The sequence below is a fragment of the Tetrao urogallus genome (genome assembly GCF_951394365.1).
Source record: "Tetrao urogallus genome assembly, chromosome: 1".
Taxonomy (NCBI): domain Eukaryota; kingdom Metazoa; phylum Chordata; class Aves; order Galliformes; family Phasianidae; genus Tetrao; species Tetrao urogallus.
In genome coordinates, this window is record NC_136813.1 from 193316419 (window position 1) to 193330873 (window position 14455).

General features: G+C 58.6%; 1 protein-coding gene across 1 annotated transcript; it reads left to right on the top strand.

Moving 5' to 3' along the window:
• Positions 1-1218: 1218 nt before the first annotated feature.
• Positions 1219-6441, top strand: LOC306945246 (C-type lectin domain family 2 member H-like; the record flags this gene model as incomplete). The annotated part of the gene is made up of 3 exons (XM_079533961.1): positions 1219-1299; positions 6094-6200; positions 6300-6441. The coding sequence occupies 3 exons, from the start codon at positions 1219-1221 to the stop codon at positions 6439-6441; spliced, it is 330 nt and encodes a 109-aa protein (XP_079390087.1).
• Between the last annotated feature and the right edge of the window lie 8014 nt (positions 6442-14455).

Sequence of the window (14455 nt, forward strand, 5' to 3'; positions counted from 1 at the left end):
GGGAGCTCCGGGACGCGGAGGTCCCCCCGGGTCCCGAGGGACGAGGGGCTGTCATGGCCCCGATGGCCGATGGGGCGGATGGGACCCCGGGCTGCGATAACGGTGGCGCGGCCGGCAGGGCAGGGAGCTGCTCCTCCCCTCTGCTCTGCCCTGCTCGGGCCTCACCTGGAGCACTGCGTGCAGATCTGGGCTCCCAGGACAAAACAGACAGGCATCTCCTGGAGAGAGCCCGGCGAAGGGCACAGGGATGCCATGGCCGGGAGCAGCTCCATATGGGGATCGGCAGGGGGGACCCGGGGCTGTTCAGCATGGGGAAGGGAAGGCTGATCAGTGTCTATAAATACCTAACACATGCAGGAAGCAACGGGACATGGCCAACCTCTTCAGCAGTGCGTAGGAACAGGACAAGAGGATACGGCCACAAACAGAAGCACAGAAAGTTTCGCACAAATATGCATAGGAACGTCTTCACAGTGAGGGAGACGAGGCACTGCGACGAGTTGCCTCCGCCGATGGGGAGAACGGGGGAAGGGCTCCCAGCGCCGGGCACAGCGGGGACACAGGCGGGGGGGGCACCGCACCGCGCGGTACCGCCGTGCAGCGCCGGGACGGCCGCAAAGCGCCCGTTATGGGCGGACTGCCGACGGCAGCACAGCACCGCCTTTGGGCGGAAAGGCGCGCGAATCTTAACTGGGGCGGCTGCGAGCCCGCAGCAGCAGCGCTGTGTCCCGGACGGCGCACGGCAGCAGGTATGAATGGGGAGGGGTGCGCGGGATGGGAAGGGGGCAGGGACAAGGGGAAGAAGAAAGGAAAGGGGAGGCGGGAGGGAAGGGAAAGAGAAAAAGGAGTGGAGACGGAGAGGGCAGCGCCTTTAGGGCCGTTTGTGGCGCTGCGTGCGCGCTGCCGAAGCAAGGAAGGCTTTGGAATCTTTTCTCCTTGTTATGCGGCGTTTTTCTGCCATTTCGAGACCGCCGTACGGACGGGGCCCTATGAGTGCGCTTCTGGGAGCCGCGCCCGTTCCGGGACCGTTTGGGGCCATTTCGGGCCGTTTCGCCAGAGCGAGGAAGACAACTCAGGGCATCCCCAAAGAGCACCAGCAGGGACCCTCACTGCACACGACGTTTGCGCCAGGGGGAGGGACTTTGAAATGAATTCCCGGAAAAAAAGAAAGAATATGTCCATGGATTGCAGGACATCTATTGAATACATTGAGTACGCATGAGCGTGGCTTACAAATACGTGACGCTTCTGCTTTCCGGCATGCGAGACCGGCAGAAGTGTTGGAAATATCCAAGTCATGTTTGTCAGGACGGTATCTCTGATAAAAGCAGAATTTATTCGCGGTTGCAATGGCGGCGTCCCGCAAGCAGGAGCGCCTATGGACACAGCATGACAGCCTTTAGACCCGGTTTTCTCCCCCTTGCCTCCCTCCCTCCGCTGTTTCCCCACTGGCTGGTACTCCAGGTTCACAATCTTACAGAAGGTTTACATTTGCTCTTTACTTGTTAATTTATTTGTTACCTGCTGTCAGCCAGCAGCCATCCTGTTGTTTCCAAGCTGTCTCGGTGCTCTCCTTGCCGTATTGATATGGTGATTTTCTTGAAAGGCTTCGTTAAACAAAGAGCACTGGGGGATGGTGCCAGGCCTTCCGATGTCTCTTCAGGCCCTTCCTCGGGCTGCCATGGCTGTTCTCTGGTTTGCTCTCGTGCAGGATATTCTTGCAGTGTGTATGACAAAATGTACATCTGTACACCTCTATACAGAGTGTGCGTGCCTGGGAAGGTTCATCTAGAGGATCAGTGATGCAAACTATCAGAGATCTTCCCCAAGTGGAGTAGAAGGACTCCCCAAAAGAACTATGATAGCGGAGATCATGAAATAAAAGCAGTATTATCCAATTCCAATGCAGAAACAACACGCAGCAGCGCAGCCCGCTCTGCATCCCGGCCACGACGCCCCGAAGGCTCTCGCGCCCCGCCATTGAGCCCTTCGTGCCCGCGGTACCTGGGGGCGCTTTGGGGCCCGTTTTCGGGTGGCTGCGGGACGGCTTTGTGCCACTCGGCCGTTTGGGGGATGCCCGCGGGCGTTTGGGCCGTTTGTGGGCGCCGGGCCGTGTCCGTGCCATCGGCCCGTTGTTCTGGGCTCTCAGTGCTGCTTTGGGTGCTTTGGGCAGCCAGGGGCCGATCCACGGCCGTTTGGGAGCCGCTCTCGGGAGCATTTTGGGGTCCTTGTGGGGTCGTTCTGGGCTGGTTTTGGTGCCATTTGGGCCGTTGGAGCACCGTTAAGGCGCGTGTTGGGGTTGTGTTGGGGATAACTTGGGGTTATATTTAAGCCAATGGTGTCATTTTGAGGCCAACCAGAGCCTTTTCAGTTTGTTTCAGGCTGTTTTGGGGCCATTTGTGTCACTCACTGATTTTTTTGGGTCAATTGTGGGGCCTTATGGATGCATTGTGAGTGGTTTTGGGGCCATTCTGATGCCTTTTGAGCCATTGCAGGGCCATTTGTGTCCGTTTGGAACCATTTCGCATTAGTTTGGGTGACTTGGAGGCAGTTTTGGTCTATTAGGTGTGATGTGGGGGCATTGTGGGGTTCTTTCTGTCTGCTTTGAGTAGACTTGGTGCCATTTCTGTGCATTTTGGGCTGACTGTGTCCTTTTGGGTCCATTTGTGGCTGCCGTTGCTGTCTCTCAGTGCTGCAAAAGGGGACGGAGAGTGGCGTGGGGGGAGCTGTGAACAGGTCAGCCCATGAATGAAAAGGAACATTCAGTACGGCTTAACGGTATGTTTAACAGTGGTACTGGGGAGGTGGCAGAAGAAAGTTGATGGTAGAAAGAGAAGTCAGCTTGGGGTGGGGGGTGGATATTGGGTTGAAAAATAACAGCAAGACAGGGCATCCGGGGGGGGGTGGTTGCAGGAACAGAGAGGAAGGAGGTCTGACTAAGAACAGGAAAGGTTTCATTCAAGAGTTCCATTTTCGGTATTCACACAGAATCACAGAATTGTAGGGGTTGGAAGGGACCTCCAGAGATCATCGAGTCCAACCCCCTGCCAAAGCAGGTTCCCTACACCAGGTCGCACAGGTCGGCATCCAGGCAGGTCTTGAACATCTCCAGAGAAGGAGACTCCACCACTTCCCTGGGCAGCCTGTTCCAGTGCTCCGTCACCCTCACTGTAAAGAAGTTCTTGCGCATGTTTGTGCGGAACTTCCTATGCTGCAGTTTCCGGCCATTTCCCCTCGTCCTGTCTCCACTCCCCACTGAAATGAGTCCGGCCTCGCCATTCTGCCCCCCACACCTCAGATATTTATAGACCTGGATCAGGTCCCCTCTCGCTCTTCTTTTCTCAAGGCTGAACAGACCCAGTTCACTCAGCCTTTCCTCATAGGAGAGATGCTCCAGGCCCCTCACCATCTTGGTGGCCCTCCGCTGGACTCTTCCCAAGAGATCCCTGTCTGTTTTGTGCTGGGGAGCCCAGAACTGGACGCAGTGCTCCAGATGAGGCCTCACCAGGGCAGAGCAGAGGGGGAGGATCACCTCCCTCGACCTGCTGGCCACGCTCTTTTTAATGCACCCCAGTAAGCCATTCGCCTTTTTGGCTACAAGGGCACACTGCTGGCTCATGGCCAACCTGTCATCCACCAGGACACCCAGGTCCCTTTCCGCAGAGCTCCCCTCCAGCAGCTCATCCCCCAACCTGTACCGGTGCATGCAATTATTCTTCCCCAGATGCAAGACTCTACACTTGCTTTTGTTAAACCTCATCCGGTTTTTTTCTGCCCAGCTCTCCAGCCTATCCAGGTCTGGCTGAATGGCAACACAGCCTTCAGGCGTGTCAGCCAATCCTCCCAACTTTGTATCATCAGCAAACTTGCTGAGGGTGGCCATTATCCCCTCATCAAGGTCATTGATGAAGATGTTGAACAAGACCGGACCCAGCACAGACCCCTGAGGAACACCGCTGGTTACAGGCCTCCAACTGGACTCTGCACCACCACCACCGACCCTCTGCGCTCTGCCAGTCAGCCAGTTCTCAACCCACCTCACTGTCCACTCATCTATCCCACACTTCCTCAGCTTTGTTATAAGGATGTTGTGGGGGACAGCATCAAATGCCTTGTTGAAATCAAGGTAGACTACATCCACTGCTCTCCCCCCACCCACCCAGCCAGAGACAACATCATAGAAGGCTACCAGGTTGGTCAAGCACAACCTCCCCCTTGTGAACCCGTGCTGACTACTCCTGATAACCTCCTCTTCTTCCAGTTGTCTGGAGATGACATCCAGTACAAGCTGTTCCATCACCTTTCCAGGGACAGAGGTGCGGCTGACTGGCCTATAATTGCCTGGGTCTTCCTTCTTGCCTCTTTTGAAGACCGGAGTGACATTGGCTATCTTCCAGTCTTCAGGCACCTCCCCCGTCCGCCAAGACTTCTCAAAGATGACAGAAAGCGGTTCAGCAACCACCTCTGCCAGCTCCCTCAGCACCCGTGGATGAATCCCATCAGGTCCCATGGATTGGTGAACATTGGTGTTGCCTAGGCGCTCCTGGACCACCTCTTCCCTGACAGAAGGGAGGTCTTCCATTCCCCAGATCCTCTCACTCACCTCCAGGGTCTCAGATTCCCGAGTGGGAGCTTTTTCACTGAAAACAGAAGCAAAGAAGGCATTCAGTATCTCTGCCTTCTCAGCATCCCCCGTTACCAGCACACCCCCGTCACTTAGCAGGGGAGCCACATTCTCCCTAGTCTTCCTTTTACTGTTAATGTACTTGAAAAAACCTTTCTTATTATCCTTTATCCCCTTTGCCAGATTTAATTCCAGGCGGGCTTTAGCCTTCCTTGTCGCATCCCTGCAGACCCTGACAACATTCCTGTATTCTTCCCAAGTAGTCAGACCCTTTTTCCACATTTCATGGCCTTTCTTCTTTCCTTTGAGTTTGTGCACGAGCTCCTTGCTCATCCACACAGGTCTCCTGCCACCCTTTCCCGATTTCTTCCTCACAGGGACACACCGATCCTGAGCTTGGAAGAAGAGCTGCTTAAATGCCCACCAGCTCTCACAGGCCCCCTTCCCTTCCAACACCCTAGCCCATGAGACAGCTCCAAGTAGGTCCCGGAAGAGATCGAAGTCGGCTCTCCTAAAGTCCAGGATAGCAATCCTACTTTTTGCTTTACTTCTTCCACCCAGGATCTTGAACTCCACCATCTCATGGTCACTGCAACCCAAGCTACCCCCGACCTTTACTTCCCTGACAAGCCCTTCTCTATTAGTGAGAATAAGGTCCGGCAGTACCCCTCTCCTCGTCGGTTCCTCAACCACCTGCATCAGGAAGTTGTCTTCAACACATTGCAGGAATCGTCTGGACCGCGCATGCCTGGCCACATTGCTTTTCCAGCAAATATCTGGATAATTGAAGTCCCCCATAAGCACCAGCGCCTGGGATCGTGACGCTGCTTCCAGCTGTTTGTGGAAGGCCTCATCAACCTCCTCCTCCTGATCAGGGGGCCTGTAGCACACACCCACAACGGTGTCAGCCATACCAGCCCGCCCCTTGATTCTTACCCACAAGCTCTCCACTGCTACACCACTCTCCCCCAGGTGGAGTTCAATACATCCAAGCTGCTCTCTTACATAAAGAGCAACTCCACCACCCCGCCTCGCCGGCCGATCTTTCCTAAAGAGCACATAGCCCTCCATGACAACATTCCAGTCATGCCAGCTGTCCCACCACGTCTCTGTGATCGCAATGAGATCATAGCCATGTGACCGCACGCAGATCTCCAACTCTTCCTGTTTATTTCCCATACTGCACGCATTGGTGTATAGACACTTCAGGGAGGCAGCATTCCCCTGCCACACTCAACTGGTATTACACATTGACATTTGTTGGTTTGCTTGGCAATAGGGAGCAGTGTATCACATTGAGAATGGTGGAAATACCCAAATAGTTTTTGTCTAGAGGATAAGTGATACCAAAGGCATCTCCTCATACCAAAGCCACGAGGAGATGCCTTGCAGCGAGGTGGCAGCTGAGACGTGGGCCTGAGGGGGGAAAGTGCTCCAACGGCTGCAGTCACACCTGGGTTTGTTCAAAGGAATTCATGCTGCGGTACCTGGGCCCAGCAAACTGTTGGATTGGGCTGCACAGGGCAGAAGGGGACGAGCGCTGGACGTGGGCCGACGGCAGTGCCTTCAGCAACTGGTCAGTGCGTGCGTCCGTCTGTCTGTCTGGGATGTGTGTCAGGGTCTGTTTGGGATGGGCTGGGATTGGGTTTCCCATTCTGCTCCCTGCTGTGCTCAGGTTCCAGCTGCGAGGCGGAGGCCGATGTGCGTTCCTGAATGGGGACAGGATCAGCTCAGCCCTGTGCCACACTGAGAAGTTGTGGGTGTGCAGCAGAGCCGACAGCTTCGTCCTCTGGAGGAATGGGACAAATCCACAGTGACAGATCCCAGCCCAGCCAGCTCGTGCCAATGCTGCTGGGCACGGCCATGCCATGGCTGTGTGCTGGAATCTGCCTCTTTCCAGCACTGCTGCAGCTGTTCCTGCAGGGAACCACGCAGCTCTGCTGCTCGTTATCTCTCAGGGAACATGTTTAATTGCACCGTTCCTTAAAGGGAGGGTCCTCTGAGGGTCCTCGAAGGTCACAGCAGCACGGAATGATCCCATGGTGCTGCCCCAGTACGGCTGGACCCGAGGCTGGGGTATTTCTGCTCTCCTTTCGGGCTCTGTGTCACATCACGCTGCCATCGCTCCCAGCTGCCATCTGACTTTGGCTCTGGGCGACGTCGCTCCCGGTGCTGTCACACGGCCGCAGCCCTGCAGGAGGCTTTCTGCACTCACAGTTCTTGCTGAGCTGCAGCCTTTTGTATTTGCGCTGAGCTCTCATTACAGTCGCTGTGGTTTTGCTCCTGTGCAGTCGGTGCCGTTCTGTCCCTGCGATGGCAGCACCGCGTCCTCCTGCTGTGTCCCTGCAGCGCCGTGCGGGGCAGCAGCAAAGTGAGGGCGCGCTCGGTGCCGCTGTGCGTGTGACGGAGAGAGGGCTGGGAAGGAGAGCAGCGCTGCCAGAAGGACCCCCGGGGCACAGCGGCGGCTTCAGGTGGCACCGATGGCGGTGAGCGGCGGCTGCCGTTGCTGTCGCTCAGCGCTGCAAAAGGGGACGGAGAGCGGCGTGGGGGGAGCTGCGAACAGGTCAGCCCACGATCGAGAAGGACTTTCAGCACGGCTTAATGCTGTTTTGTGCTGCTAATGTAGAGGCTGGAAAGAGAAGTTGAGGGCAGAAAAAGAACTGCTTGTGGCAGAGGGTGGAGGTTGGGTTGAAAAAAACAAGAGCAAGAGCGGGCACGTGGGGGGAGGGTGGTTTGGGGGGAGAGGGCAGGAAGGGCGGTCTGGCAAACAGACAACAGAAAATGTTTTAGTTTAACCATTTTTGTTTGCAGTACTGCACATGGCTACGGGTTGGTTTGCTCAGCAACAGGGAGCAGTGCATCAGTTTCAGAACCAGTATGAGTTCAGCAAAAGGAATCCATGAGTGACACTTGTGAAATCTTCCACTGCAGCTTCAGTGGGCACACAGAGCTGATTTCTCTCTAATTTTGCACTGGGAAATAACAGAGCACCTCTGTCTTCTGCCCCATGGCTTTGCCCCATGAAGAGCACTGCAGTCCCGATGGAACACTGTCATCTTTGGCCTCACAACGCGCACGGACATTTCCTCGGGTTCCACAGAGCCTGCTGTAAGAGCGGCTCACTGTGCCATAGGGAGCACTGGGAATGTTCTGAGCTGGGAGCAGCGGGTGGCAGTGGGACATTCCGTGCTGGAGCTGATGGTGAACAGAGGGGGAGCAGTCGGGGGGCACTCGAGCAGCCTGAATAGCGCTGAGCACGGCCAGAGGGACAGCAGCTCGTATCTGAGAGTCCTTGGGAAAGGAGGAGTTCGTGTGACAGTGCAGTGCGTATGGCTGTGTGAGCTGTTCGTGTGCAGGACCTGAACCCCACGAGGGTGCACTCACTGGTCACGTCCCGCAGAGCAACCAGTGAGGAATAAAGACTGGGAGTGGAACGTTGTTTCTGCGTTGTAATTAATGAGATAAGTGTTTTATCTCACGGTCAGTGCCGCCGTTCTGTGTCCTGTCCTGGTACTCATCATTCCTCCCGGGGCTCTCTGGATTTCGCCAGGTCTCTCTGAAGGTCCTCATCACTTTCCTTTGGATGAACTTTCCACGTTGGCGCACGCTCAGCAGGTAGATGGAGTAATTTATAGGTACGGAGAGTGCAGCCCTGCTCTGCGCAGCCGTCTGGAACGGCTCTGAGCCAGGAGCTCAGGACAAGTTTTCCACATCCCAGCCCTGGAGAGCGTGAGAACGCCTTTACGAATCAGAAACCCTGGACAAGGATATGAACAGGCTGATTGCGTTGATTGCCCTTCGTCCCTCCGCCTTCCTTTCCCCCGTCGCCCCTCGCGACTCCCCCAGCGCCGTGCCGTTCCCGATCCCATCTCCGCACGCCCGCACATCGGCCGCCGTTCTACTCGTAGCGCCCAGCGCCGCTGCCGCCGGGGAGCGACGGCTCGGCAGCGCCGCCCCGCGGTCACGGAGAGGAAGCGCAGCCGCGCGGCGCTGCGTCGCTGGAGGTGCCCGAGGCCGTTCCGCCCGCGTTCGTTGTGCCGTAGGTTCCGCGTCTCCCCGCCCCCAGCACAGCCCTACGACGGCCGCCGCGCTGCCCCGCCGATCGCAGTGCGCACGCGCAGCAGCAACGCCGCTCTCTGCGGTAAAAGGGAAAGAAGTCGGGCGGGGCGGGGAGGGGCCAGAGCTGGGGGCGGGGCCTGCGGTGCCACGCCCAAAGAAGGGGAGGTGTGCGCCAAGGGCGGGGCTATGCTAATCTGCGGCGCAGGGGCCGCCGGTAGTTCTCAAACACGAAGAACCGGGGAACGGCGGGCAGATATCGGGGCGGAACGGGAACGGAGAGGGGCGCTGCGGGTGGGGAGCGGCGCTGGGGCGGCGGGGGAGGAGTCGTTGCGGGCGGCGTGTGCGCGTCCGTGACATATCGGGAGCGCGCGTGTCTGCGGGACGTGTGCGGGGAGCGAGACGAGCATCGCTTCTCGGCCTTTTGGCTAAGATCAAGTGTAGTATCTGTTCTTATCAGTTTAATATCTGATACGTCCTCGATGAGAGGACTTTATATTAAACGGATTTTTGGGCGCGGGAGTTGGACCCGGAGCTTGCTCCCTCCGCTCCGCGCATCGTCCCGGTATGGCAGTACCTCCGGGCACGGTGCACCTCCCCGTTCGGGGAGGAGTGTTGGTGGTGAAGGGCAGAGCGGCAGGCGATGTTTGGTGCGGAGCAGTGTGCTGCTGTGTTCCCTCCCGCAGGGGGCGCTGCTGGGCGCTGTTCTCGGCGCTGGGTCCCGCTGAGCGCCGTTAGCGGGGCGCGGCGCTGCGCTGTGTGCGCTGCTCGGACGGCGGGGGCGGCCGGAGCCGCTGGTGGAGCCTCCCTGTCCCTGCTGGCCGCCCCGTTTTCGTGCAGCCCGGATCACAGTTGTCCTTCCGGGCTGCGAGCGCACACTGCTGGCTCGTGTCCAGCTTCTGGTCCGCCAGGACCCCCAAGTCCTTCTCCGCACGGCTGCTCTCAAGCAGATCTTCGCCCAGTCTGCATCAAGAGCTGGCATTGCCCCGACCCGCTGCAGCACCCTGCGCTTGGCCTTATTGCCCTCATCAGGTTTTCACGGGCCCGCTTCTCCAGCCTGTCCAGGTCCCTCTGGATGGAATCGGCTCCTCTCACCCACACCTGGAGCTTCAGGGTCGTGGCAGGCATGGGGAGGAGCCTGACCACCCGTGAAGACTGAAGCAAAGCACTCATGGAGCACCTCAGCTTTTTCCATGTCTGAGGAAGGCAGCTCCCCGTTGCCTTTCATCAGAGGGGAACGCTCTCCTCGGCCTGTCTTCTCCTGCCTATGGACCTGTACAACCCCTTCTTGTTATCTTTCACATCCCTCGCCAAGTTCAGCTCCATCTGCACCTTGGCTTTCCTAATCTATCTCTGCACATGCACACAGCAGCCCCGTATTCCTCCCAGGCTACACAACCCTGCTTCCACTTCCTGTACATTTCCCTCTTTTCCCTCAGATTCAGCTGTCGTTCCTTGCTCAGCCATGCCGGCCGCCCGCCTCCTCTGCTCAGTTTCTTCTGATGGGGGGTTGAGAGCTCTTGTGCTCACAGAAGGCTGTCACGGAATCACAGAATGGCCCGGGTTGGAAGGGACCTCAAGGATCACGAAGCTCCAACCCCCCACCAATGCAGGGCCACCAACCTCCCCATTTCACAGCAGCCCAGGCTGCCCAGGGCCCCATCCAACCTGGCCTCCAACACCTCCAGGGATGGACGGGGCATCACAGCCTCTCTGGGCAGCTGTTCCAGCCCCTCCCCGCTCTCACAGCACACAACTTCCCCCTGACACCCAACCTCCAGCTGCCCTCCCTCGGCTTCAAACCATTTCCCCTCATCCTGCTGTCATCTCCCCTTTCCAAGAGCTGACTCCCCTCCTGTTTTTAGGCTCCCTTCAGGTACTGAAGGCTGCACTGAGGTCACCCTGCAGCTTCTCTTCTCCATGCTGAAGCGCCCAGCTCCCTCCGCCTGTCTTTGTAGGAGGTGCTGCAGCCCTCTGATCATCTTTGTGGCCCCCCTCTGTCCTTGAAGAGCTGCCAGCTCAGTTCTGTTCCTATGTCCTTAAGCACAGTTTCCCAGGAGATCGCACCCGGCAGTTCCTTCAGCAGACAGAAGTTTGCCCTCCTGAAGTTCAGGGTCCTGACTCTGCTCGTTGATCCGCCCGTGGCAGGGAGCGTGCAAAGGCGGAGCTGTGCTGGGGAACGGCGCTGCACGGCGGGACCGCGGGGCGCCGGGGACGGAGATCAGAAGCGCTGCCGGGAGCGGCGCAGAGAACAGCGCGAACGCGGCCCAGTGATCCCCCAGGACCCCCCCAAGATTTCCCCACGGACCTCTCAAGGTTCCCTAGCTGGTGATCCCCCCCACCGCCCGCCCCAACCCTCTCCCAGCAGATCCCAAGTATGGCTCACACGGGGGGGCACAGGGCAGGGCCCGCCCCAGGGCGGCTCCCAGCTCCCGGGCCAGGCAGGCGGCAGCAGAAGGGCTGGCAAGGGCCAGGGCCAGGGGACCCCTCTCCGTGTCCAGGCGCACCTAGGAACTGGGTGTACTGGGAGGCACTGGGAGGCATTGGAGGGGGGTCTTGGTAGAGCCCTGGGGGGATTGGGGCTCTCCAATGGGAATGGAGGGGACTGGAGAGACTTGTACAAACTGGAAGGGCACTGGAATATACTGGGAGGGTGCTGGGAGGTCACTGAGAGGTGCTGGGAGGGAGCTGGGAAGGTGGTGGAGGCTGGCTGGTTCACACTGGTCCATAATGGGAGGTAATGGGATATACTGTAAGGGCCCGAGAGGCACTGGGAGTCAGTGGATGGAGACTGGGCAGGCAGTGGAGGGCCACTGGTCCATACTGGTCCATACTGGGAAACATTATAAGGTAAAGCAATGACTTAAGGAGATCATTGGGGCGGTACTGGCAGTCACTGGAAGGGCACTGGGGCACACTGAGAGGCTCGGCAGGATTCTGGGCAAGCAGTTGAGGGTCACCAGTCCGCACTGGCCCATACTGGTCTGCGCTGGGAGGTGGTGGGTACCTGGGTGGGGCTGGTGGCACTGATGCAGCGAATCTCCAGCACGCTCAGGGAACCTTCAGCCTGGCAACAAACAGCAATCTTTGTGCACGTGGGCACACAGATGGGCATGCCAATCCACATGCAATTTCTCATGGCCATCTTTGTGCAAACAGGTAGGAAAGGGCTCAGCAGTATGAAAACCCTGCTGCAAGAGGATGGACTCCATGCAAACCCTCGTGCATACATTTGTGCAAATCCTCATCGAAATTATTGTGCGAATTCCCATCTAAGCTTTCATGTGAATGTTTGTGCAAAAAGGCAGGCTTGTGCAAACAGCTGCTTCTGTGAAGCCTTGTGCAGATGCTCATAAAATGCTTGTGCTAGGGAACAGTGCAAATCCTCACGTGGTTTCTCATGCAGCGGGTCGTGCTGGGCACAACCAGATCCCTCTGAACATCCCTATGCAAATCGTTCTGCAAATCCCCGTATCAATCCGCGTGAAAATTGAGCACATTCACTCGTGCAAATTCCCGTGCAAGGGCTCACCTTGGCCGGTGTTGTGGGGCCGAAGAGGTGCAGGCGCCAGGCAGTGAGGGCCTGGGGGACAGAGGCTGGCACCCAGTGCTCCCAGTGCTTCCAGTAAGAGCTCAGACCTCTCCCAGTGCCCCATGGTGCTCCCAGTGATCTCCCAGAGCCCCATTTGCCCATCTGACAGCGCTCCCCCCTTTTCTTCCTGCAGTGGAGGCGCCGTGGTGTTGGTGACATCAGTGGCCGGCTTTATGCCCTCCCCAGTGAGCGGGGGGCAATGGAGGCGGGCGAGGAGTGCTGGGATGGGGGGAAGGGGTGGGACAGGGGGTGACGGTGGGTGCGGTGGGGAGGTGGTGGGGGCGGTCAGACAGTGGGGTGGAGGAATGGTGGGCGGTGGGTGGAAGAAGGGCAAGGGGGAGGAATGGCTGCTGGGACGCACGGCGTGCAGCCGCTGATGGGACAGATGGACGTGTGGTTGGGACAGACAGCAGAGGGACATGCGGACGGACAGACGGGTTGTTGTGATCACTCCTGTGCCCCGCAGGCTCTGGGCCCATACAGCGTGAGCAAAACAGCACTGCTGGGGCTGGTGAAGGTGTTGGCCCCGGAGCTGCGCGCCCGCAGAGTGCGGCTCAACGCTGTCGCACCCGGCCTCATTCAGACCCGCTTCAGTGCCGCCGTGAGGGCGGGGGGGTCATGGGAATGGGGGGCTGGAGGGGGGCCGTGGGGCGGTGCTCAGAGCCCCGTGGTGGGGAATGCAGAGGGGTGGAGCTGTGCCTGAGGGGCGGGTCAGAGAACGATAGAATCACAAGGTTGGGAAGGACCTGCAGGAGCATCTTGTCCAGCCAAGGGGTCTGAGCGGGGCAGGGCATGAAGCAGGGCCTCCTATGCGGGGTGGGGGTCGGGGGCTGGGCGTGGTTGTGGGGTGGGCGGAGCCTCTTGGTGGTGGACGATCTGACAACCAATGGGGGGACGGGTCGGGTGGGAGGAGCCGGTGGGGGGAGGGGTCTGCGATGGGCGGGGCTGGAGGTGAGCAGCCTGCGGTGTCCCTCTGTTGCAGCTGTGGGAGAACGAGGCCACCAAGGAACAGCTGATGTCCACCATGGGGATCGACAGGTGGGGAACGGCCCCGAGAGCCTCAGCGTGGGGACGGGGACCTGTGGGTGGTGGCGCTGACAAGGAGTGACCCTGCGGTGTCTTCCCCTGTCCGCAGGCTGGGAACGCCATCGGATGTGGCCGAGGTGGTGGCGTTCCTCTGCTCCCCCGCCGCCTCCTACGTGGTGGGAGAGACCGTGGTGGTGGCCGGGGGGACGCCGTCCCGCCTCTGAAGACCCCCGAAGAGGGATGGCATCACTGTGTGGCAGCGGGGTGGTCTGGGAGAGACATCCGTGTCTGTAGGGGAGCTCTGGGGACACCTGACGGGATGCTGAGCTTTAGTCCAGGAGGATGAGGGGACCTATGGGCAGACCTCCAGGTCTATAGGAGGCACTTGGGGCCATCCGGGGGGAGCTGGGGCCTGCAGAAAACTTCTGTGTGTGCCGTGGAGGTCTTTGTAGGCCCCAGTGTCCCCTTGGATGTCCCCGTAGCGTTTCTAGGGGCAGCAACAGGGAATACTGAGGCTTACAGAAGCATCTGGGGACATCCGGGGTGGTCTGTAAGGAATACTGAGGTCTGTAGGGGGTGCTTGGGATCTGTGGGGGACACTGTGGTCTACAGAGAAGTGGAAGGGGCTTTGTAGGAGACACTGAAGTCAATATGGGGCGTTTGGGGAAATCTATGGGGACATGGAGGCATAGCGACATCTCAGGGACACCAGCATCCATAGGGGAATTTCTAGGAGCTGCCAGGTAAACTTGGGGTCACTTCAGCATGTTTGAGGCACTTTGGATCCCCCAATAAATCCACTGACGCTGCCCTGGTTACAGCTCAGAGGTGTCTATTTGGGGCCATGGTGGAGTGCCGTCACAGCATCAACGTGGGAGTGACCATCCTGGCAGTGTTGGCAGCCGTCTTGAAGGGACAGGCATTGAGGTGGCATCTCCTTGGACCTCCCCCTTGGGGCTTTTGTCCCCCTTTGTCCACCAGTGCTGTCACTCCAGCACAGGAGGCCGCCAATGGGTCAGGCACAGCCCTCCCTTGGTGAAGCAGCGCTGGCTGTCTCGGATCACACGCTCATCCCTCATGTGCCTGAACTCTTCCAGGAGAATCTGCTCCTACATCTTCCCAGGCTCAGCGGGGAGACCCAGCAGCCTGTAGCTCCC